The sequence below is a fragment of the Callorhinchus milii genome, unplaced genomic scaffold (assembly GCF_018977255.1).
Source record: "Callorhinchus milii isolate IMCB2004 unplaced genomic scaffold, IMCB_Cmil_1.0 Scaffold21, whole genome shotgun sequence".
Lineage (NCBI taxonomy): Eukaryota > Metazoa > Chordata > Chondrichthyes > Chimaeriformes > Callorhinchidae > Callorhinchus > Callorhinchus milii.
Genome location: NW_024704762.1, coordinates 9,221,680 through 9,246,462, shown reverse-complemented (window position 1 = coordinate 9,246,462; position 24,783 = coordinate 9,221,680). Strand labels below are relative to the sequence as shown.

The 24,783-nt window shown below is 46.9% G+C and overlaps 2 protein-coding genes across 3 annotated transcripts; one reads left to right on the top strand and one right to left on the bottom strand.

The window, feature by feature from the left end:
* Nucleotides 1-4,074: 4,074 nt before the first annotated feature.
* Nucleotides 4,075-8,006, top strand: uba52 (ubiquitin A-52 residue ribosomal protein fusion product 1). Of its 2 annotated transcripts, none has more exons than XM_042342595.1 (5): nucleotides 4,075-4,157; nucleotides 5,524-5,645; nucleotides 6,569-6,655; nucleotides 7,047-7,149; nucleotides 7,824-8,006. In XM_042342595.1, exons 2-5 carry the CDS (start codon nucleotides 5,543-5,545, stop codon nucleotides 7,915-7,917), a joined length of 387 nt encoding a protein of 128 aa, XP_042198529.1. In that variant the 5' UTR covers nucleotides 4,075-4,157; nucleotides 5,524-5,542; the 3' UTR covers nucleotides 7,918-8,006. The 2 variants fall into 2 exon arrangements, with proteins under 2 accessions (XP_042198529.1, NP_001279872.1); NM_001292943.1 differs by having other exon boundaries at nucleotides 4,076-4,105; nucleotides 7,824-8,005.
* A 1,870-nt stretch (nucleotides 8,007-9,876) lies between these two features.
* Nucleotides 9,877-24,202, bottom strand: LOC103182099. Its single transcript, XM_007898959.2, has 5 exons — nucleotides 23,867-24,202; nucleotides 20,929-21,505; nucleotides 20,003-20,609; nucleotides 12,816-12,933; nucleotides 9,877-11,095 (listed from the first exon to the last, which is right to left on the bottom strand). Exons 1-5 carry the CDS (start codon nucleotides 23,946-23,948, stop codon nucleotides 10,041-10,043), a joined length of 2,439 nt encoding a protein of 812 aa, XP_007897150.2. The 5' UTR covers nucleotides 23,949-24,202; the 3' UTR covers nucleotides 9,877-10,040.
* Nucleotides 24,203-24,783: the final 581 nt, after the last annotated feature.

The window sequence follows — 24,783 nt, the reverse complement described above, 5'->3', positions numbered from 1 at the left end:
TGTATGTGTGTATCTGTGTATATGTGTATCTCTGTGTGTATCTCTGTGTGTATCTGTCTGTGTGTATCTGTGTGTGTGTGTATCTGTGTGTGTGTATATGTGTATCTCTGTGTGTATCTGTCTGTGTGTATCTGTGTGTGTGTGTATCTGTGTGTGTATATGTGTGTATATTGTATCTCTGTGTGTATCTCTGTGTGTGTATATGTGTGTATCTGTCTTTGGAAGAATCTTTCACAAAAAACAAATTTAAATGTGAATTCGTTGATTTTCCAAACTCCACGGGCCACAAAGCTTCCTTTTTAAAAAAATTCCAATCTTTGCATTTGACTCAGAGCCTCATGACGTTTTGGCGACGTCTCAAAGCGCTTCACAGAATGTGCTGCGAGGTGATGGACTGTGAGTTTTGTGGGCGAAACACGGCAGCCAATTGCGCACAGCAGCGTCCCCACAAACAGTCGCGGATAGAGTTCACACACACACACACACGCACACACGTCGTTCAGCTTTCAAGCACTTGGCAAAGCAGTCAGGTTTCCTAGTTCTAATGGATTCCAGATGGATGCCGAGAGCTGGAATGGGATCTGGGATTTCAAAGGCGTTGATGAAATCCCCCCAAAATCCTGTCTTATTTACCCGCAAAGCGTATCGCCGTGAGAGACACACGGCAAGACACCTCGGGAGAGGACACTTGAGGACACAAAGAGCCGTGACTTGTTTTTCTAAGCAAATGTAGCTTTAAATGCTCATTGGCACCAGCATGAGGTGAGCAACCAGTTTATCTGGAGTGAGTGAGTAACGGCCAGGAAAAGCGGGAGGCGTATTGCCATCTCTTTTCCAATAGCATCGCAAGATCTTTTAACGTCCACTGAAAGGACAGGCAGAGGAATCGACTCTGAGAATCGTGTCTCTAAATAACATTTGAGTGTTTGCCTTCAGATCACTTCCAGTCATCGAGGACCGCAGTCGGGGGAGAGAGAGAGAGAGAGGGGGAGAGAGAGAAAACTGCATTATCAGTTTCAAATGCGACGGGGCATTGGTTTAACATGTGAACAGAATATTTCTGTACGAGAAAGTATGGGCAGCGTAAGCTGACGTGGACCTCAAACTCACAACTGGCCAACACACACTTAACCAGTTTAATTAACCCTTAATTGATGACCTAACTTAGCTCCAGATACAGGGCGGTTTTTACGCGGTGAGCACAGGCGAGATTGAAGCTGGTCGGAGACTGCTCCAAATCCATTTTATGCAACGTTATTATAAACAACGGAAACAAGGAGAGAGAGAGAGAGAGACGGGCAGAAATGGAAACACTAATAATATTTGGGGCTCCTCCTCTTGGTTGATCATTTTTTCAGGCAATTTTATTTTAAAACAGTCAGAATAACAGCACTAGTTTCCAAGGAGACACGACTCATCTTAATCCATTGTCGCAATCGAGCGCCGGCTGCTGGAAAAACAAGAAATGAGTCAGACCGTCCCCTGACGCTGTGTGTTCTCACTGTTAAACCTGGCAAATCCCGGGGAAAAAAAAACGAGTGAGAATTCAGCGTTCAGTGAAGCCCGCCTCGCAAGCTAATTTAGCAAAATGTTCCCGAGTTGTTCGCCACTGAGATGTGCCTTTTTGATGGATCGCAAGGTTATTTTTTGGTGTCGATGGTGGAGGGGGGGGTGGAGGGAGCAAGGGAGGAGAGGGGAGGGCCTTGAGTTAGCAGACTGGCAGGAGCGACATTGCAGAAAATCAGCGTCCGGGTGGGGCAAGGAAGGGCGTGGAGGCATTTGACAGCTTGATCATTCCTCATCATTCTATAATCTTGAGGTCAAATTGCTGTGAAGTGCTTTGAATAGCCTCGGAAGAAGTGATTAAGGCCCTATATCAATTGCAAGGATTATTAGTATTATTATAATTGGAGCCCCTAATACCGCCTTGGCTGAGATAATAATAATAAATAATTCCTCAAGTAAAGTACTGTATTTGGATACGTTTGGGTAGGAATGTGGATCGAAAAGTGTGATGTCCAGATCAGTATCAGTGATCGTTGTAAAAAAAACACTGCTGCACATATTGTAAGGGAAAGGGTGTGAGGCGGTTTATGCAGAGTGGGAGTTTAAAGGAAGTGATTTCAGGGATTTGGAATGCAACCGTGGCATTTTGTGGAGTTAGTGATTTTAGTTGGGGCTTGACTGGACTTGAATTATGTTTGCAGTTTTGGAAGATGTTTAAGATGGTACTTTATCATGTTGCAAGTGTCTCTCATTGACATTTAGTCATATATATTTTTTTGGAGTGTGGAATTAGAGAGGAACATTGACCAGAAAACTGGGAGAAACTCACTGCTTGTCCGTACGATAGCCTTGCAGGAACTTCAAAATTCCATCTGAACCAACGGAGGAATTCTCTATTCTCTCCCTGCTTTTCCCTCGTCCCCTGCCTCCGTTCCACCATCGGTGGCCGCGCTTTCAGCCACTACGCCCCGAGACTCTGGAACACACTTCTTCTATCCCTCCGCCTTGCCCCCTCTTTTCCCCATCTTCAGGTCTCGCCTGAAGACTTTCCTCACCTTCTCCCCCAGCTCGGTGTTGTGCTCCTCCGATGTCGAGCGCTCTGGGACGCTGCCCTGCCTGAGGGGCGCTGTGCAAGTTGTTGTTGTTGTCACATTGGGCAAAGTTTGTGTTTGACCCGTTTGACTCCTCAGTCCAAGAGATAAGTGGAAACGAGGAAAATCCATCTCCCTAACTTCCACTTACACACACTGTGCTCTGTGTCTCTCATTCTATCTCTGTTTGTCCCACTCACAACGAGCGATGGCGACTTCTTTATATTCAGAGTTACAGACACAGAGTTGGCTACTTTGGAAAAAAAACCAAGTCATTCTGCTAATTAAATTCTAAATACTTTGAGAAATAATCTTTTAACACCCAGAACTACTACTACTAATAATCCTTGCAATGATACAGCGCCTTATCAGGTCCTCGAGACGTCTCAAAGCGCTTCACAGAATACCCAGTCCCTGTAAAGTGAATTGACTGCGTATTTTGGAGTCCTGTAGCTCAGTAGTTAGAGCACTCGCTTTGCAAGTGAGAGACCTGATTTCAATCCCAGGCAGAGGGCCAAACCTTGGGCAAGTTTCCTTACTCCACACAGAGCCTAATAATAATCCCTCCAAAAAAAAATAATAAATTGGTCATTTTCAATCTACGACTGTTTGTGGGACATTGCTGTGCGCAATTGGCTGCTGCGTTCGCCCACAAATATACAGTCAATTCACTTTACAGTGTGTTCTGTGAAGCGCTTTGGGATGTCCTCCCGACGTGAAAAGCGCTATATCAAATGCAAGGATTATTATTATTATTATTTTGCGGGCGATACTCAAGAAAGAAGAAGCTAACGCTTCAATTTTCACTTTATTTTCTCAAACACACTTTTTTTTAAAAAAAAAGGCAAGCAGCAGCAACGGCTGTTTCGTTCTCGCCCGCTGGAGCTCACTCCCAACTGCAAAAACAAACACAGCGAGAAGCAAAAGTTTTTGCCAAGTTGTCAGTGACGGGAGAGATCTGCAACGTAGCATCGCCCTCCAGTGGCACAAAGACCACAACGGGTTTGGATTGAGGGGAGAGACCGTGATCGCTGCCTGGTGGCGGGAGAGAAAACGTCAACTGGTTCTCCATTTCGGTTTGGGACGGGGGGTCGGCCGGGTGTGGGGGTGGGGTGGGGGGGTGCGGTGGGGGATGTCTGACACCAGCGGACACAACCCACCACCGTTGCTTACGCGTCCCCAAACCAAAGCTTGGGAATGGACCACCCACCCAAAAAAAAATGATGGCTGGTATTGGCAATGGGTTTTTGCCAGTATGAAAGATGGCGGCGACACAGCTGATGCCGTTGCCAGTATGAAAGATGGCGGCGAACACAGTTGATGCCGCTGTGCTGGCAGTGAGGTTTGTGTGTGTGTGTGTGTGCCAGTAACAAAGATGGCGGCAGCCCTGGGCGCCCCCCACCCGCCTCCCCTTTGCCCACACAGGAAGTGACAGCACAATCACGCTGAGGTATTTCCGGCTCCAGGCAAGCCGGGGCCTTTTCGGTGTCGGAGCGGCTGCTGAGCGGGTGCGTGTGAGCGGCGCTGCGGGCGGAGGGGCGGCGGGAGAGCGGCGCTGCGGTTAGTCAGGGCCCCGGGGGGAGCGCGAGCGAGGGAGGGAGGGAGCGAGGGAGGCCTCGGGAAGGGAGAGAGAGGGCGCCGGCCGCGGGCCTCCAGAGGCGGGGAGGAAGGGAGGGAGTGAGTGAGGCCCGGAGCCATGTGACAGGCCCCGGCCTGGTGGTGCGGTCCAGGCCCAGGCTGGGAGAGGGGAGAGAGGGAGAGAGGGGGAGGGGTGGAGTTTGGGGGGAAATAACCCCTCAAACCGATATTAAAAGTCAGAAACTCAGGAAAAAAAAACTTTAAAACACATCTCTTTTCCCTCTCTCAAAAAAACGAGGAGAATCCTGTGCTTCAATACCGCATTTAAAAGCATCGACCCCTCACACCGAGAAAGACTTGACCACATGAGAGCATGAACCCCCCCCCCGAGACTTGTTCAGGGTACTGTCCCTGATTTTTATAGGGACAGGAGGAGGCCATTTCAGCCCCTCGAGCCTGTTCCACCATTAAGATTGTGGCCGATCCGTACCTCAACTCCAATTACCCACCCGCGGCCCCATATCCCTTCGTATCCCACCCCGCACCCCCCCCCCCCACTCCACCCACCACCCAAAACGAGAGGTTGGATCCCCCCAAAAAAGTCTCGAGCGCCAGAGAAAGCGTGAGGGAGAGCGAGAGATGAGACTGATGTAGCTTGTGGTGATTGTAAGCTTGAGAGGGGTGGGGATTGTTGAGGCTTGTATTTGATCCGGTCCCTTTGAAAGATCTCAAAGTGCTTCACAGAATTTGTTGTAGAGGGTACGGACTGTGTATTTTGTCCGTCTTGGTCTCTGGAAAAGAGGAAGGGAGGAAAGAGAGAGAATTTTGCATACACCCAGAGAGAGAGAGAGAGAGAGAGGAGTAACTTTTGGTCTCGGGGTGAGAGAGCCAGTGGAAAGACGAAACTGCATGGATGAGAGGAAGGTAGTGTTTAAAAAGAGCAGAGAACACACGATTGAAGCTCTCAAAAAGGGCCTGAAACATTAGGAGTTTCTAAGTGTCAGAAAGAGATGAGCTGTAGGCTTCCTTACTCCACACAGAGCCTAATAATAATCCCTCCAAAACCAATAATAAATTGGTCATTTTCAATCTACGACTGTTTGTGGGACATTGCTGTGCGCAATTGGCTGCCGCGTTCGCCCACAGTCAATTCACTTTACAGTGTGTTCTGTGAAGCGCTTCGGGACGTCCTCCTGACGTGAAAAGCGCTATACCAAATGCAAGGATTATTATTATTAATCAACATGAAGGGTGCTGTCTCAATCTGGTTTGTTCTAAACCGCGCAGTTGCTGTTCAGTGTCTCACAGTGGTAAAGTGTTAATTTTTTTTAATACCTTATTTTTGCAGCTAATACCTAGGTGCCATCATGCAGATCTTTGTGAAAACCCTCACGGGCAAAACCATCACACTCGAGGTAGAGCCCAGTGATACCATAGAAAATGTCAAAGCCAAGATCCAGGATAAGGAAGGTACGTACGAGCTTGCATTACTTCAGCGCTGTATTGTGATGATAGGTGGATAATAACAAGAACTTGCTGGCAAAAGAAACCAAAGTCCCATCCAGTTCTCCTTCCATCATCCTTGTAGTCGCTTGATATGGTGTGTCCTAAACTATATATTGTAACCCAAGATATTATTTCCTAACAGAAGTCTATATTAATTTGTCCTTGAAAGATGCTTGATACAATCCTGAAACAATCTGGGTGTCCGCTGTAAAGGGTGATTGATCCCTGGACTTGGCTACAGAGAAAATATACTTGCACAATAGGTCATGTAACTACAGCTGGAATGAACGCATGTGCACACACGCCTGCTCGCCAAAATAGCCCCCTAATAGTGAGGAACGTGGACCTTGAAACGTATGGTAATTCCACGTGTGGATTCCATCACGGGGTTGTCCTGTGTTGAGCTGCCAGACATCAGGCAGCATAAACCTTTGAGGCTAATCCCCTGCGTAAAGTGTGGAGTTGCTGAGCTAGTGGTTTGAAGGGACGACGCAGATTGCAAGTCAGCGTTTGAGTGTGTGTGTGTGTGAACCCGATACACCTTGTTCCAAGCAGGCGATTTGTTATTCAGTACATTTGCCTGGGCTGGAGATGCTGTGTAATTCTAATCGAATAAATACAACTGCATTGGATGGAGCAGGCCCTGGAGTCCCATCTCAGTAGCTTATTCTCAGTGGTGACCATGGAGGAGTTAGTTTCCTTCTAGCAAGCTTGTGGTACTTTACTGTGTTTGATCGAGCTGGATATTAGAAGCCTTGTGGGTTTATAATGCAAAGCACTAACCAGCTTGGTGCTGCTCCTGGTAACAGCAGATCCCAGCAGCATTGTTGACGTGCTCCACGTTCCCAGGAGAACCTCAGTCACTAACCATTCCTCTCTTCCTGCAGGAATCCCCCCTGATCAGCAACGTCTGATTTTCGCCGGGAAGCAGCTGGAAGATGGTCGCACTCTGTCCGACTACAACATTCAGAAAGGTAGAGTACAAATCATTTCAACCTGTTTGACCAGACTTTCAGTTACCTTTCCCCTCCCCACTCAGTTCCCAATCCCCCAGCTCAGGTGCCCAGCCAGCAGTATCAAGGGCTTTGAGGTATCCTCCCAACATGAAAAGCGCTACCTACATAAATGCTCCAAAATTTTCAAATTATTAGTGACCACCCAGGTGGAATGATGGGTGAGAAAAACCGTGCCTTCAATCACCTCCCACCTCCGCCTGGCTCAGCATCGGGCTCCACCACTGTTAAGGGCTCCGAGGTTTTTTGAGACCTCTGCCTCCGATGTGGCTCCACATTAAGCTCGGGCTGACGTGCAGGGCTTGTATTTTGACCTCCTGACTTGAAAGATTAACTTATTGTTGTTCTACAGAATCAACTCTGCATCTGGTGCTTCGCCTGAGAGGTGGTGGAATGGATCCCTCCCTCCGTCTTCTTGCCATGAAATACAACTGCGAGAAAATGATCTGCCGCAAGTGAGTATTCAGACGAGCGAGGGGGGATGGTGGGTGTCCCAAGAGAGAGAGGAGAGACACTGAGGGACGTGTGGGGTGACTTGTCAAAATGTCTGTGTTTGACTTTAGCTTTACTGCCCTCACTACACAAAATCATTGAGAACTCCTTTGCTTCAATCATTCTGATTCACCACCGTATAGTTCACAGTCTCATCATCCTTCAGGCCAATGGGTTGCAGTCAACTGCTGGTATCTTCCATTCACTCTCATGCTCCTTGTTATTGCCCTCGAAGCTATAGATTATAGATGCGAGATCGAGATCGAGGGAACATTAGAAGCTGTCAGGGTGTATTGGAGTGAAAGGGGAGCAAGCTTGTGTTCCCAGTCATTGGATCTTTCAATCCCCTCACCAGAGGCTCATCTGTATCCACAGTCTTGTGAGGCAAAGCCCAAAAGATTGGTCTGATCTGAGTACTACATCCCGGGGTTGTGTTGCTGCCAGTGAATGGTGATAATGGGCCGGGGGTGAGGGAAGCGAGTGTTTGGACACAGAATAAGAAACCTGGGAAGCATCTGCTCACCTTGAACAGGGAGTCAAAGGACCTCGGCCTCGGAATGAAGTAATTGAGATGTTACCTCAGTGAGGAGAGTGGTGCAGGTGATGAATGTGCTGAAGTTTATTCTCTGCTTTGCAGATGCTATGCCAGGCTTCACCCCCGAGCATCGAACTGTCGTAAGAAGAAGTGCGGCCACACAAACAATCTGCGCCCCAAGAAGAAGCTGAAGTAACCTGCGAGTTGGGGCCGGGCACGCTGACTCCTCTGCCACATTGTGTTCTGTGCAAAATTTCCAATAAAACCTGCTAGCATTGCACTTCATTCTGCCCGAGCTGCCAGTGTCTGGTTGTTGGGCAGCATCACACCTTGCGCTTAATGTCGTGAGAGAGAAGTTCAGGTTTACACACACGCACTGCTAGGGAAACAGGCGCACGCTCGCGTGTGTGTGTGGCGTAGGGAATCTTGTCTAACGTTTCGCCCTGCCCGGTAATCGAGCCCGGGTTCTCTCGCTTGCGAGGCAAGCGCACTAACCAATATGCTATTGGACTTCACACTTGTTATGTTGGCTACCCTTCAGACTGGGCTGGCTTCATTCAGCCTGGATGCCAATAGGCCCACATGAAACCCAAGGCACATCTGTGTCCACAAGCCCTGTGAGCCAAGGCCCTAACTGCTTAGGCATTCTGAGCTCCACAGTAAGTTAAAGCATTGCATCCCCAGGACGTGTTGCTCCCAGTCGGTGGGAATAATGGGATCAGGGGAGGGGAGTGTTTGGGCACAGAATAAGTTGGGTGACTAAGAATAAGGAAACCACAAAGCATCTGCATACCTTTAACGGCTCCCTCCGCTTGATTGGCACCAGCCTCCTCCTCGTCCCTCACACCCTCCGCCCCACCATTAGAGGTCACGCTTTAGCCACTAAGCTCCGAAACTCTGGAACACTCCCTCAGTCTCTATGCGTTGCCCCCTTCCACTTTTTCGAGTCCTACCTGAAAACTTTCCTCTTCAATCATGCTTAGCCACCACTCTTTAAGCGCTCTGAGACGCTAACCTGCCTGGAGAGCGCTGTGTAAGTGTAAGCTGTTGTTGTCGGAAGAGCCTTGGCTTCTGAATGAACCACATTTGATGCAATAATTGAGATATTAACATTTAATCTTTGAAAGATTATGTTGAACAGAAGTGTGAGGCAGTAAATGAATGTATAAGTATTTGAGATGCCTTCCCATTGAAAGATTGCACAAAATATTTCCCGCTAAGCTATACATTTTGCAGCTAATCCGTGAAATGACGCAACTGTGTATTGCGGATTTCATCCTAAAGTTCGGAAAACCGAGCAACGGAACAACAAATTACGTTCATCCAGCGCCTTTCACGTCAGGAGGACATCCCAAGGCGTTGGACAGTCAGGGATATAGAGCATCTTCGTATGGATGAGCAAATGAACTTGCGTTTTTATAGCCGCAACATCGCAGTTTCTCAAAGCGCTTCACAGCGATCGCTGTTTAATGCGGTGAATAATTTAATTTCATTAAATTTTTTTTGTAGACAAATACAGCAGCCATGTTACGCCCAGCGCAGTCCCACCCACAAGCAGCCACGAGGCAAAAAGATCAATTTGTTTGGAGGATATTTGACTTGGAAACGAGGGCTGAGAAAAAACTTTCCCCCCCCCCCCCCCTTTTCGAAGAGTAGTCCGGGATTTTTAACATCCTTCTAAAGAGCTTCCTCCCGTTTTAAGTTTGCTGCACTGGAGTGTCAGCTTAGCTGAACCATCCTTTGGGTAAAGCACAAGAGGAACATCATTGCAATTCCAATAGACAGTCCCAACAGCTACAGAATTAGCTACAGATTATACTGAAAAGAGGAGTGACTGTATTTTGTGGGTGTAACACGGCTGCCAGTAGAGCAGCGTCCCATAAACAGCCATGGAGTGAGTGACCAATTCTATTTAGAGGATTTATTGGCGAGAGAGAAACTTCTCGATTCGAATCTTTAACGTCCACCTGAACAGGCAGACAGGACCTCAGTTTAATATCTCATCCAAAGGATGGCACCTCGAACAACGGACCCCTCCCCACAGCACTGCATTGGACCATCATCTTAGATGCTATGAGCTCAAGTCCTGCTGCGGGATTTGAACTCACAAGTATCTGTTTCAGAGGTGAGAGAGTTATCAATGAGCCAGGCTACACTGCAGACATGGGGTTGTGCAATTCACTTCCTCAAAACAGTTTCAAATCAGAAAAAGGCAAACAAAGGGTATTGGGCTACAGATCATCTGTGTTCTCAGAGAATGTTCAAATGGCCACTGTTCCTATGTTCCTCTGAACACCATCCCTCTCATTGAATAGAGCTCTAAACTGGCACAGGACCACTGGCCTGGGATGAACTGTTAGTCTGTAGCATTGACAGTTTTGTTTTACTAGACACCTGTACGCTCCCTTTCTGGTTAGTAGAGATTGCCCCCTTCAGTTTGGCCCTGAATTCACTGGAGGCATAGTAATAGATGAATGGGTCAATGCAGCTATTGAAAGTGCTGAGAATTTGGAAAATCAAGAAATATTTATAAAAGTCAATGTTATTTGTATAAATTTGGATTAATAGGAAGACCTGCCCGGGAGTCAAGCACATCAGAAATACCAGTAAGACCAACAAAGTCACCTTAATGACCTGTGTGTAATTCTCCCGGTTGAGTACTAGAATTCTGATCACACACACGTAACAGAATACAATGATGAGGCAGGGAAGGACAAACCCAAACACAACCAGGCCCACAGTGTAATTGTCGAAATAGTTGGCGAGGACAATGGAGGGTAAGAATTCGTTGCAAGTGGTGATGTTGAGTTCGGCGATTGGGTAGGATTGCTGGGTGACGTAATAGGGCAGCATGGCGAATAATACCAGAGCCCAGCTAACGCCACAGAGGAACCAGGCGAATGACCTTGTTCTGAGCTCCTTTGAGAAGAAGGGATGGACCACTGCCAGGTAACGGTCCACAGCCACGCAGGTGAGTAGCAGGATGGAGGAGTACACGTTGGCGTAGAAGATCACACTGGACACCCGACACATGGCCTCCCCGAATAGCCAGTCGTTGCCCAACAGGTGGTAGGAGATCTTGAGAGGTAAGGCAAGCATTAGGAGCAGGTCAGCCAAGGCCAAGTTGAGGAAGAAGATGGTGGAGGGAAGCCTCTTGATTTTGCTGAAGAGAACCCAGAAAGCCAAGGCATTGGCGGGAAGGCCAATGGTGAAGATCGCCAAATACAGGTAGGGTATCACCAGTGTCATCTCTTTGCCGGTCAGGTAGTTGGTGACCGATTCATTGACTTTGTGGATGGTCTGGTTTGAACCATCTTGTGTAACCGAATAGATGGGAAATTTTCTGGACTTGGGGAATTGTGCTTTTTCTATCACTGTACGGAAAGAGAGGGAAGGAATAAGTACCTTTTATGATTCAGAATCCCTGCATTTGTTTGATATCACTGCCGAAATAACAACAACAGCAACTTGCATTTATATAGCTTCCCAGAGCTCTTGGCAGTGGCCGAGCATGATGCCGAGCCTGGGGGAGGGGGCAGATAGCCGTAGGCACGGTCGAATAGGAAGGTCTTCAGGTGCGACCTGAAGATGGGAAAGGAGGGGGCAGGGCGGGTGGGGAGCAATTTATCTGGGTGTAGTTCTGCCTTTGGATGAGCAATTCTCCAGACCTCACAAAAGTTCTTTTAAAAAAGAAACTCCCCCAAAAGGCTGTGGATTCTGGCTGGATGCAAATTTTCAAGACTGAGGTGGATAGATATCTGTTAGGTCAGGGTATCAAGGGATATGGGGCAAAGGCGGGTAATTGGAGTTGAGGTACAGATCAGCCATGATCTTATAGAATGGATAAACAGGTTCGAGGGGCTGAAGGTCCTCTTCCAGTTCCTCAGACATTTTCGAAATTATTGCAGGCATCTCATTTGCACCATAGTACTTGCAAAGAGGAAGTGAGTTTAAAGGAATTAGCAATGACACTGGAGCATTTTGTGGGAACGGAGGTAGGAGTAAACATACAGAAGGGATAATAATATCCTTACATTTCATATAGCGCCTTATCACAAGATGTGGCAGTAAATTGCTCACAGCAGTGTCCCACAAACAGTCATGGATTGAGTGACCAATTTATTTATTTATTTTGAAAGAATTATTAGCCCCCAGAAAAGCGATCCGCCGATCGACCAACGGCCACCTACTTACAGCTAGGTAAACCGAGGCATGTGGAGTAAGGAAACTTGCCTAAGTTTGGGTCCTGCCCGGGAATCAAACCAGGGTCCTCTCGCTTGCGAGGCGAAGGCTCTAACCACTACTCTACAGGACGCCAGATCTAACATTTAACATCTTATCTGAAGGTTGCACTAAAAGTGGCTGCATGAGCGGGACCTCAGATCCTGTGTTGAATGTGCAAGACTCTTATCTCTACATTTTCCTCCGACCACGTCTAATCTCACGATTTCCGTCTGCTTCTGCTTCACAAATGGTGGCCAATCTCCTGGTTGCTTTGTGCTTGATCTCAGGAACTCTCCCCAAATCCTTCCACCTTCGCCCTGTTCCCTGGCTGTTTAAAATCCCACCTGAAACCCTCCCCGTTGAACTGGGGTTTCAAAGTATAGTGACCGTGTGTTTTAAGGACAAATTGTGCGGCCAGTTTGCACCCGGCAACGTTCCATCAACACGCATAAAGTGAATGACATATTTTATCCAGGGATTGTTGGCTAAGTCACTGGGAGAAACCTCCTCTTTTCTAGTACCTTTAACATCTACTTGAACAGGCAGCTTCAACAGTGCAGCATTACCCGCAGCACTGCATTGGAAAACGTCAGCCGAGACATAAGAGCTCAAAGTCCCAATGTGGGGCTTGAACCCACAACCTTCAGAGGTTCCTCGGGTTACTTCTTACTCAGAGGTAGGAGTGCTACCAAAGTGAGCCAGGCTAACACCAAACCTACGAGATATTCAGTAAAGGGAAGTGTTTTAACAATTTGCCAAATTCTGAACTCTCTTTTAAATGCTACGAAAACGGAATGAATCCAGACCCGGGCGTAATTTCTCCCCTTATGAGTCTCTTAAGAGTGACTGGAAAGAAGGTCAGTGTCTTACCGTCAGAGTTATGTGTGGAGAAGGCTGTGGCTAAGCAACTGAGAACGAGCAGGAGGACCACTGATCCAGGCGAGGGTGATGGCAGCATTCTGGTAGCCAGTGTGGCTTGTCTGTGTGGCTCAGCAAATGGAAACGGTCACTGCTCACTGAACGAAGTGTCTACCGATAGATTGCCTCCGACACAACTCCGACAGTCAGTTCCAGCAGTTACAGAAGAGGAAAAAAACTCGATCACATCACTCAGAGCAGCCGGACTATAAAATCTTGATACAGATGATATGTGACGTGTGTGTCTGAGTATCTGAGAATCTTGTGCCACAATTGGTTTAGAACTTTAAGGAAGTGAATTAATCACTTCTATTTCACACTTTCAACTAACATGACTGCTCAAAACTAAATTAGTTTAACGTTTCTTCCTGCAGCAGGGGGACAACGGGGCAGATTCAGGATATTCAGTGCTTGTCTTCAGGGCAAACACTCCTGAGAAGGAAAGGATTTTTGGGGGATGGAGTGGGATAATAATAATAATAATAATAATAATAATAATAATCCTTGCATTTGATATAGCGCTTTTCACGTCGGGAGGACGTCCCAAAGCGCTTCACAGAATATACTGTAAAGTGAATTGACTGTATATTTGTGGGCGAACGCGGCAGCCAATTGCGCACAGCAATGTCCCACAAAGTGTCGTAGATTGAAAATGACCAATTTATTATTGTTTTTGGTTTTGGAGGGATTATTATTAGGCTCTGTGTGGAGTAAGGAAACTTGCCCAAGGTTTCGCCCTCTGCCTGGAATTGAACTCAGGTCTCTCGCTTGCAAAGCGAGTGCTCTAACCACTGAGCTACAGGACTCCACAAATCAAGATCAAGATGAGTACAGGACAATTGTGATGGACAACTTCAACGACAAATTATATTTATACAGCGCCTTTCACATTCGAAAGGACATCCCAAAGCACTGGATTTTACTTTGCTTAAAATTGCTTAATTTAACAGGTTAGGGTGGTAACTCATTTGAGAAACTGCTCGATGCTGTGAAGGTGGATAAATAATAATAATAATAATCCTCGCATTTGATACAGCGCTTTTCACGTCTTCTTGACGTCTCAAAGCGCTTCACAGAATATACTGTAAAGTGAATTGTCTGTATATTTGTGGGCGAAACGAGGCAACCAATTGCGCACAGAAGCGTCCCGGATTGAAGTGACCGATTTATTATTTTTTTTCTTGAGGGACTATTATCAGGCGTGCGGAATAAGAAAACTCGCCCAAGATTTTGCCGTGCCGGAAATCAAACCCAGGTCCTTCGCTTGTGAGACGAGTGCTCTAACTGCTGAGCTACAGGATGAGGTCAAATGTGTTGCAGAGCCTTCTGCACTCTCTTGTGGTCTTCTGATTAGAATAGAACCGCTTGTGCACTTCTATCTGTGTGTGAAAATGTGTGGGGGTGAGGGTGGGGATGGTGACGAGGGGAGATGTGAAAATTCCAGACATTGCGACATTGCAGTGTTTAACAAGTTCCCTTTTCGAAGTATCCAAATTGGTCACTGCGTAAGTGGAAGAAAACAATGCACAGGATTATTTCATCACGGGAAATCTGAGCTTTATATTTGGCAAAAAAATCTGTACATGACATGCAGATACAACGTCAGCCCTGAGCTGTCACAACTGCTGACACCAGGCAATAAGTAAATTTAGTACTATACCAATTGTGTATCAGTCTGGTGCTGTGGGTAATGCTCTCGCCTCGGATTCAGAAGGTTGTGGGCTTCAGCCTCAGATAGGAACTTAGATTCACAATGTCTAAGATGACACTCCAATGCAGCGCTGGGGGTGCATTGCTGCATTGATGCAGGTGCCGTCCTTCAGGTGAGAAGTTAAACCAAGGTCCCGTCTGCTCTGTTCAGGTGGACATTAAAGATCTCCCGTGACACTATTCGAAAAGAGAAGAGAATTTCCGTCTCTCCCGGCCGACAATCCCCCCAAATAAAATGGGTTGCTCACTCCATGGCTAGTTATGGGATGTTGCTGTGGCAATTGGCTGCCATGTGGTTCGCCTACAAATGCACAGTCATTTCCACTTTACGGTGTTTCCTGTGAAGCGCTTTGAGACGTCTCTGTGACGTGATAAGGCGCTGTATCAAATGCCAGGATTATTATTATTGTTATTATTATTGTGAAGTGGTCTGTGACATCAGTGAGGCTTAGAGGTTTCAAACCAATCTATTTAAAGTTTCATATAATCTAGTTTCCGTTTGTGCGCTAGAGAGATCTCTGTTTACCTGATCTAATTTAATGGGGGCAAGGGCGGGGAAATGGAGTTAAGTTAAGGTATAGGTCAACCATGATCTTATAGAAAAGTGGAACTGGCTCAAGGGGCTGAATGGCCAGCTCCTATGTTCCTATTTATGTAATCCCGGAGCGTTCAAACATAGGTTGGCTGGAGCCAAGGTTTCGGGATGGGGTGGGTCGGGCAAGGGAATCTCAAAATGTTGAAATATATTAACTATTGCCTCGGGATACATTGATATATTTTCAAACAGCAACCAAGTTTTCCAGAAGGTTTGATAGTTAAATGGTTAAAAGTAGCTTTGCTGGATGGGCTGAGGTCAGCTTCTGAATGTATTTCTTTTTTTTCCTGGGAAGATGTTCACTCCTCTGAGATAATGAGCCATCGGGTCCTTCAGCATAGATGCAAGAGCAATGGACCGCAGAAAGAGAAGCCTGTCTATCTCGAGGCTGAGAAGACTTGTGGGAGGCTGCCCGGAAGTTGTCCGTGTCTCTCTCTGTGCAAAGCAGCTGCGTAGGATGGGGGCTATCTATATCTGTGACCTGTGGAGTTAGAAACACCTAAAAGACAGAAAGATGTAACTTTGGAATAATTGGAGTTGTGTAAAGGGTCAGCACTTCCCAGTGGAACCGATATCGATTCTACTGTGTGTCTATGTATATGTACGGGGTGAGGGAATTTACCTCCAGTAAGAAAGTGACCATTAAAAGTGGAAGAGGAGGAGTAGTCACTGGGTAATATGCTTTTGGTTCTGTTTGCTAGGCAGAGAAGTAATTACAATAGTAGTGGTTGGTCCGTTTGAACCACAGAAATCAGGTTAGACAGTACGAGTATGGGCTAAGAGCCGATGGTTTCTGTTAGGTTTCCAGGAGTCGTTCTCTGTGACTCTGTGTGATAGTTCTGTGATATCTCCAGTGTATGTCAAGGTGTGATCCCAGGTCTACTGTGGAGTCCTGTAGCTCAGTGGTTAGAGCATTCGCTTTGCAAGTGAGAGACCTGAGTTCAATTCCAGGCAGAGGGCGAAACCTTGGGCAAGTTTCCTTACTCCACACAGAGCCTAATAATAATCCCTCCAAAACCAAAACAATAATAAAATTGGTCATTTTCAATCTACGACTGTTTGTGGGACATTGCTGTGCGCAATTGGCTGCCGCGTTCGCCCACAAATATACAGTCAATTCACTTTACAGTGTGTTCTGTGAAGCGCTTTGGGACGTCCTCCCGACGTGAAAAGCGCTATATCAAATGCAAGGATTATTATTATTATTATTATTATTATTATTATTATTATTATTATTATTATTATTATTACTGCTTAGTCTGGAGTACGAAACGTAACATAACATAACATACAGGAGCAGAAGTAGGCCATTCAGCCCTTCGAACCTGCCCCGCCATCCAATCATGGCTGATCTTCTAATCTAACTCCAGCTAATAACCTGACGCTGCCTTATCCCCATATCCCTTAATCGCTTTTGCAATAAGTAATCTATCTATCTCAGTCTTGAATATGTTCAAGGACTGAGCGTCAACAGCCCTTTGGGGTAGTGAGTTCCATACATTCACTGCCCTTTGAGTGAAGAAGTTCTTCTTCAACTCAGTGCGAAAGGGCTGCCTCTGATTTTAAGGTTGTGACCCCTGGTTTTAGTTTCTCCAACCGGGGAAACAATCTCCCACTATCTACTCTATCATACCCTTTGATGATCTTATAGGTTTCTATAAGATCCGCTCTAATTCTTCTATATTCTAGAGAATATAGGCCCAAATTGGTCAGCCTATCCTCGTAACTCATCCCCTTCATCCCTGGTACTAATCTAGTAAATCTACACTGCACCCCCTCCAAGGTGCCTGGATACGTGTTGTTGTCCCTGTATGGTCAGTACTAAGGGCTGCAAGGTACTGTGAGGATCTGAGGGGCGATTCCAGAGGCTGAATGGGGATTGTCTGTCTTCTGAAGTTTTGTGTTACAGAATCAGTTGTCCCTGATCTCTGCTGTAAATTTTGTGGGGTGTTGTTTGTCTGGAGTACTGATCAACCCTTGTGCGTGCTGTGTGGTAAATGTTTTGCTCACACAGATGTGCTGTACTGATGTTGTGCTGTTATATGTCGTATAATTTGATTACAGATTGTAAAACCTTACGTTTCATCTTAGGCAATAAATTCTATTCTCTTAGCACCGCCTGTCGAATTATTAACAAAAGCTCCGCAGGACATAGGGATCAGAGGGTCACGGGGTTGAGAGAAACAGGAATGGAGAGTGTGATCGCTGAGGAAGGGCACTGGATTGCAACCAGACCAGTGTGACACATCTCAGCTGCTCGCAACTCTTCTGTGGTCAGACGCTTTGTGGTCAATGCAATGTCCCTGGCAGAAGTTGAACCCAAGAGAATTACTGAAGTGAAAAACAAAGATTCGAGTCACAAAAGAACAATCTCTTTAATTTTATTATTCCACACCTAGAGTTCACAGGGAAAGGAAACATCTGTTAGAGTTTTGTAATGTGTGGTCGAGCGGCTGAGATAATACTACTAATAATAATCCTTGCATTTGATACAGCGCCTCATCACGTCTTCGAGACGTCTCAAAACTCTTCACAGAATATACTGTAGAGTGAATTGTGATTGACGGGTGCTTTCAATGCAGCGTTGGAGTCAGTTCAGCTGCCCACTCTGTCACTCCTGAGAATTCAACAACAACAACTTGGGTTTGGAGGGCGGCTCAGTGTCGGAAGGCGGCTCAGTACCGCTTCACGGTAACGGATCCCGGGGCCGAGCCGGGGGGAGTGGGAGAGGGAAGAGTGGGGGGGAGTGGGGGAGGAAGGTGACCAAAGGCACGGTCGAAAAGAAAGGTCTTCAGCAGAGATCTGAAAATGGGAAGGGAGGGAACGAGACGAAGGGAGGGAGGGAGGCAGTTCCAGAGCCTCGGGGCGCAGTGGCTGAAGGCACGGCCACCGAGGGTGGAGCGGACGACTCGGGGGACGAGGAATTCAATTGAGTCTTAATGTTCTTCTTAATATTGGAGTCCCGGTAGTGTAGTGATTTTCCCGCTTGTTAGCACCTTCACTGCTTCTCCTTTGGCTGAGAATGAAAGCCCTGATCACAGCCACATCACGCACCAGAGCGAGCAGACATGGCAAGGCACCCAGCCCACGCTGGCGAAAGACCAGAAATAACGGACGAAGGCGAGGAGGAGGACAGAGCAGTACATGTTGCCGTAGAGGAAGCTGGTGGAGATGCGGCTGGGCGGCCATATCAAGGCAGAACTGAGGGGGGCGCGGGCTATGGCATTATCTGAGGTGCCATCCTGAGGGTGAGTCTGTGCTTGTACAGGTACATGCGCGAGATAAAGATTCCGTGGTGTCGTTTGAAGAGCGAAGGGAGTCTCTCCCAGTGTCCTGGCCCACAATTGTTCGTTCCCCTCGTGGTTGTTTGCGGCCTCTTGTCCAAGAGAGTTATTATTTTACAATAGTTGTTTACACATACAGTCACGACACTTGTCAGCAATTATGTGTGAAGTGCCCTGAGGTGCTTTGTACCAAAGCTGCCCTGTAGTGTTGTTCATCAGAAAGTGTGGCTGTGTGGTGGGGTGGTAGTGTCAGGTGGTGTTCATGGGACACTCGGTCCCCTCTAGAGTAATACCGTAAAGTGAATTCACTGCGTATTTCGTGCGCGCGCATTTAGAGCACAGAAAAAGGCCATTCGGGCCCGTCGTGTCTGTGTCAGCTCTTTGAATTACTGAAGTCAAACAACCATTCAACTCACAAGTTACAAACTTTTTCTTTATTGTTCAAATGAGCCGGCAATGAGAATTAACAGCAAATGGAAATACCTGGGAAGGTTTCACAGCGGCAAGCTTGTGGGGCTGAATGTGTGGCATAAATATGATTACCAGGTGTCTGTCAGTAGGAAGTTGAATGCAGTTTATAAGAATATAAGAAGCTGAGAATTTGCCGGATGAAAGAAAACCAAGGTCCATCCAGTTTGCCTTCCACCATCCTGGCCGTTGCTTACCTCATGTCGTGCCCCAAATATAGTATTGTATCCCGAGATATTAATTCCTCACGGAAATCTATCTAATTTGTTCTTAAGAGGATCAGCACTTCATGCTTACACCATCTCCCAAGCTTAGTGGGATTCTTTACTAGTTTTGTGTCGGGACGTAGTGAAGGTAACTATCTTTCTCTGTGTGCAACATCCAGTTTTGTATCAAAGGACAATTGAGTCCAAATGGTTTGAAAGTTGACCCCCAGTTTGGCCTAAGTCCCTGACATTACTTGAGCTGACAGGGTTCACACACACACACACACACTGCCTTGAAAGTTCACCATCTCTATCGCCACTAAGGTCAATTCCACTTGTTCTCTACTGTGTAACAGGTAACACACACAGAGTGGAGCTCAGTCAGTAACCTAACAAAATAATAATAATAATAATAATCCTTGCATTTGATATACTGCCTTATCATGTCTTTGAGACTTCTCAAAGCGCTTCACAGAAAACACTGTAAAGTGAAATGACTGTATATTTTGTGTGAGACATCTGGCAGTCAAATGCACACAGCAGTGTCCCATAAACAGTCGTGGATTGAGTGACCAACTTATTATTTTTTTTTAAGGAATTATTACTCCCGGAAAGCGATGCGCCAATCGACTGGCAACCGTGTTCCTACTTACCACTAGGTAAACAGAGCCTTGTGGAGTAAGGAAACTTGCCTAAGATTTTTCCCTGCCGGGCTGGGAATCGAACCCAAGTCCTCTCGCCTGCAAGGGGAGCGCTCTCACCACTAAGCTACAAGATGACAATTCATTCTGCTTTTGACAAGGCAAGCTGGACAGTCAGTCAGTCTCCCTGTGGGGTCAGGTCTCCAGCGAGTCAGAGGCTATTCACTCAGACTACGGTCTTCGAGTGGGACGTGTAGAGGAAGTTGGTCGTTGTGGAGGTGGTGGTGGTACGTAAAAGTTCTTGTGAGGTTTCCCGGCCGCCCTTCTCCTTGCGGGAGCAAAGTGTCGCTTGGACCTTGGCTCTGAAGTCGTCGGACACAAAATAGTAGATGAAGGGATCCAGGCAGCTGCTGAAGCCACTGAGAGCCAGGCTGAGCATGTAGTAGATGTACAGGTCGCTGTCGTGGTTGAGGAAGAACTGCAGGTGGTGAGTCAGGAGGATGACGTTGCTGGGAGTGAAGCACAGCACGTAGACCAGGAGGGTGAGGGTGGTCGCGCCCGCCGCCCGCTTGTATTTCTTCTCGTTGAACGCCAGGGTCTTGATGACGGAGCCGTAGCAGAACAGGGTGATGGCGCAGGGCAGGGCAAACTCCACGGTGACCAGGGAAGCGAAGTAATAGAAGAAATAGCCGTTCTGTTGTCTCAAGGGCAACACATCGTGACAGGTGGTGACGTTTAGGTTGTGGATATGGTAGGTTTGCTGCACCAGGAGGAAAGGCAGCAGAGAGAGAGACACCAGGGCCCAGGTGCCCAGGCAAACACCACAGGCAAGCCTCTTGTCCCTGAATATAATAATAGTAACAACAATAAGAATCCTTGCATTTGACGGCGCGCCTTATCACGTCTTTGTTGCATCAAAAAAAGTGTGTGTGTGTGGAGTAAGGAAACTTGCCTAAGGCTTTGCCCCACCCGGGAATCGAACCTGGGTCCTCTCGCTTGCAAGGCGAGAGCTCTAACCACTGAGCTACGGGACTTCACGATGGAAAGAGATGAGAGAGAGAGAGAGAGAGAGAGAGAGAGAACTGTCTGCCTTCAAACAGTAGCATTGTCACGAAGAGTGAACCTCCACATCTACTGACTCTACTCTGAGTATTTGCTCACCTGAAGCGCAGCGAGAGGAACGGGTGGACCAGGGCGAAGTAGCGGTCGACGCTGATGAAGGTGAGGAGGAGGATGGAGCAGTACATGTTGCCGTAGAAGAGCCCGGTGTAGAGTCGGCACAAAGCCTCGCCGAATATCCAGTCGTTGCCCATCAGGTGGTAGGAGATCTTGAAGGGCAGCATGAGGATGAGGAGCAGGTCTGAGGTGGCCAGGTTGATGAGGAAGATGGTGGAGGGCAGCTTCCTGATTTTCGTGATCATTATCCAGAGCCCCAGTGCGTTGGCGGGCAGCCCAATGCCGAACACCAGAATGTAGAGAGTTGGAATGAACACCGTAGTGACCGCACCAGTCAAGTGGCCTCTCGTGATGTTGTCAACGTTGCTGAGGTTCTTCATTGTGTAGAAGGTTCTGTTATTTATGGTGACAATCACTGGTATCAATTCATAATGAGGACGGAAGCCTCTGGGATTTGCTTTCGACATTGCAAAGTCAGTCGACTCATTGAGCATTATACTTCCCTCGTAATTGTAGGTCGACTCATTGAGCATTATACTTCTCTCGTAATTGTAATCTGTGACTGCAAACACAAGTGGAAGAAAAAAAATAGATGAATTCACGTTGCATCACACCAAAAGTTGGCCACCTTTGAGGGGACTCAGAGGGACAGGGAGAGACTTATTATTATTAATAATAATAATCCACTTATTATTAATTAATAATAATAATCCTTGCGTTTGATATAGAGTCTTAACCGGTCTTTGAGACGTCTCAAAGCGCTTCACAGGATATACTGTCAAGTGACTGTATTTTGTGGACGAAAAGCAGCAGCCAATTGCGCGCAGCAGGTTCCCACAAACAGTCCTGGATTGAGTGAGTCACCAATTTTTAAAAAAATATTATTTTATTCATTTATTGTTGAAGGATGATTAAGCTCAGGAAATGCGATCTGCCAATCGACTAACCGGTTTCCTACTTGCTGCTCGGTGAACAGAGGTGTGCGGAGTGAGGAAACTTCATACCCTCGTACGCGCCTTCATTACATCAAGGCTCGACTGCGCAAACTCACTGCTTGTTGGCCTCCCCCAACTTCTCCCTCCACAGCACCGGGCTCCGCGACCCTATCACCCCCATCCTCGCCCGACTCCGCTGGCCTCCCATCACACAGAGGATACAGTTCAAGATCCAGGTCCTCACCTTCAAAGCCCATCCATGGTCTTGCTCCCCCCGACCTCTCCCACCTCCTAACTCCCCGGCCACCCTGTTCGCTCCCTCCGCTCAGTGGGCTCTGGCCTGCTTCACATCCACCGCCTCGTTCGCCCCACGATCAGCGTTACGCGAGGCCTTGCTCCACTCTGCCCCCACCCTCTGAAGCTCCATCCCGCAATCCCTCCATCTCGCCCCCTCTCTCGTCACCCCACCTCAAGCCCCACCTCAAGACCCTCCTCTTCGACCTTGCTTTCGATCTCCCTGCTTCCCCCCACCCCCCACCCCCGCTGTCCCGCCCTCCCCCACCCTGACCCTCAGCTCGGGTCCGTAACTCTGTCTGTCCGGCACCGCGGGACGTGCTCCTGACGTGAAAGGCGCTTTCCACACGTCGCTTTGTTGTTACTGTGGTTGTTGATTACCGTTAAGAAAGAAATATCGCAAGTTAGACTCCAGTCTTTTGCTTTAAGGAGAACAAAAAAATCAACTTTCAAGACACACAAATGCTTAAACCTTCCAAAGACAGTGGCCGGATGGAGGCAGGAAGATTCTGTGCACTCGACACCGGTTCCAGCCACTGTGTTTCTTGGGCAAGTTTCCTTACTCCACACGCCTAATAATAATCCCTTCAAAAACCAAAAATAATAATAAAAAAAAAATTGGTCATTTTCAATCTACGACTGTTTGTGGGACATTGCTGTGCGCAATTGGCTGCCGCGTTCGCCCACAAATATACAGTCAATTCACTTTACAGTGTGTTCTGTGAAGCGCTTTGGGACGTCCTCCCGACGTGAAAAGCGCTATATCAAATGCAAGGATTATTATTATTATTATTATTATTATTATTCCTTTGAAGTCTCTTTCTAATCGCTTGTTTATTTACACTTTTATCAAAACCACTTAATTTAGAGGAAGGAAACTTTTGACAGACAGCGAAACGGTGATGGCTGGTTTTGTTTCTGTAAATTTTCAGCTTCGATTTGAAGCAGAATCTCTCGGAAAGAATTTATTTCGAATTCGAGAGCCCCAGTCACGAGTTTCAGTGTCTCTTTTAATATCTTGTTTTCTGCGCCCTGAGATGAACCGTTATACACTCAAAATAAAAAAAACTACACGCGCAAAAGGCTCCGGTTCAAATGAATTATTATAATAATAATTTTAATTAGGGCACATTATAATAATAATAATCCTTTGATTGCATTTGATATGGTTCCTTTCACATCGTCGAGACATCTCAAAGCGCTTTGCAGAATGTACTTAAAGTGGATTTTGTGGGTATACGCCCGTAAATTACCCCTTTTCCCCTTCCCCACACACCACCCCTTTAATAAATGAATCCTCTCTGCCCTTTGATAATCTGTTGGTAACCTGTGTGAACATTTTCACCCGTTTCAGACATCGCAGTCTCGAAAGCAGAGCCGAACAGAAAGCTTCGGGAAAACTTAACCTCGTAACAAAAGTTTCATAGAATCATAGAATCTCACAGCACAGAAGGAGGACATTCGGCCCATCGTGCAGGTGCAGGTCTTAGAAAGAGCCACCAACGAGTCCTACTCCCCCGGCTTGTACCCCACAGCCAAGATTTCCTTTTCAAGTACTATCCCAATTCCGCTTTGAAAACTTCTATCCAATTTGCTTCCACCACCCTTTCAGGCAGTGCGTTCCAGACCGTAACAACCCTTATGTTATCTTTGTGATCCCAGGAATTTTGAATACAGTAAAATGATAAACTTACAGTTGTAACTCAAGAAGTCAGAAGTGCAACAGGAGATTAAGAGAGCGAAGAGAAGAGTTTGTATCAGATGTGGAGAGTTCATGATGATACACGGTCCTCCCAGCTGTCCCACACACACACTCTCTCTCTCTCCGAACTAACTGTTTCCTGAGCTGGAAATGTTATTTCCTACTTGTGCATAAGTGGGAGAGGAAATGGGAGCAGACGAGAAGGATGCTTTTAAACTGACCTCATGGCTCAGAATCACATTAGTAGATGTTGTCGTTGGTTCAGAACGTTTGAAGAGTAAGAGCGAGCAGCAATTTCTTAGCTCACCTCGGGAAAGACTTATCGCACAGACTATAATAATAATGATAATGATAATCCTTGCATTTGATACAGTGTCTTATCATATTTTCGAGATAATATACTTTAAAGTGAATTGACTGTATTCTTTGTGGGCAAAACACGGCAGCCAATTGCGCACGGCGGCGTCCCACAAACAGTCGTGGATTGAGTGACCAAATTATTGTTTTAAAGATTAATTTTCTTGGAGGGATTATTACCCCCAGAAAAGCGATCCGCCATTTGACTAACTTACTGCTAGGTAAACAGAGGCGTGTGGAATAAGGAAACTTGCCTAAACTTCCCTACCTGGGGATCGAACCCGGGTTCTCTTGCTTGCGAGGTGAGCGCTCTAACCACTACGCTACGGCACTCCACAACAGGTATATTCCCACATTGCCATTGCTCAGAGGCTCTGGAATCAAGTCATTGGAGTTTGAGCTTAGTGTTAACCCGCGGTGAAGTGTTCACGGCAGCTTCCTGAGCTCAGATGTCCTGCTTGATACTGGTGAGGTGCTTTCGCAGACAGATTGAGAGAGAGAGAGAGAGAGACACCACAGATGGAAGAGAAGAAGTTCCATCTCTTTTCAAAC

What these genes read in the sequence shown, in the direction of transcription:
- uba52 (XM_042342595.1), top strand. Translation starts at nt 5,543, where the DNA reads ATGCAGATCTTTGTGAAAACCCTCACGGGCAAAACCATCACACTCGAG. An exon ending in CAAGATCCAGGATAAGGAAG is followed by an intron (nt 5,646 to 6,568) that starts GTACGTACGAGC and finishes CTCTTCCTGCAG; the next exon opens with GAATCCCCCCTGATCAGCAA. An exon ending in GAGAAAATGATCTGCCGCAA is followed by an intron (nt 7,150 to 7,823) that starts GTGAGTATTCAG and finishes TCTGCTTTGCAG; the next exon opens with ATGCTATGCCAGGCTTCACC.
- LOC103182099 (XM_007898959.2), bottom strand. Translation starts at nt 23,948, where the DNA reads ATGAACTCTCCACATCTGATACAAACTCTTCTCTTCGCTCTCTTAATC. An exon ending in TGACTTCTTGAGTTACAACT is followed by an intron (nt 21,506 to 23,866) that starts GTAAGTTTATCA and finishes TTGTGTTTGCAG; the next exon opens with TCACAGATTACAATTACGAG. An exon ending in TTCCTCTCGCTGCGCTTCAG is followed by an intron (nt 20,610 to 20,928) that starts GTGAGCAAATAC and finishes TATTATATTCAG; the next exon opens with GGACAAGAGGCTTGCCTGTG.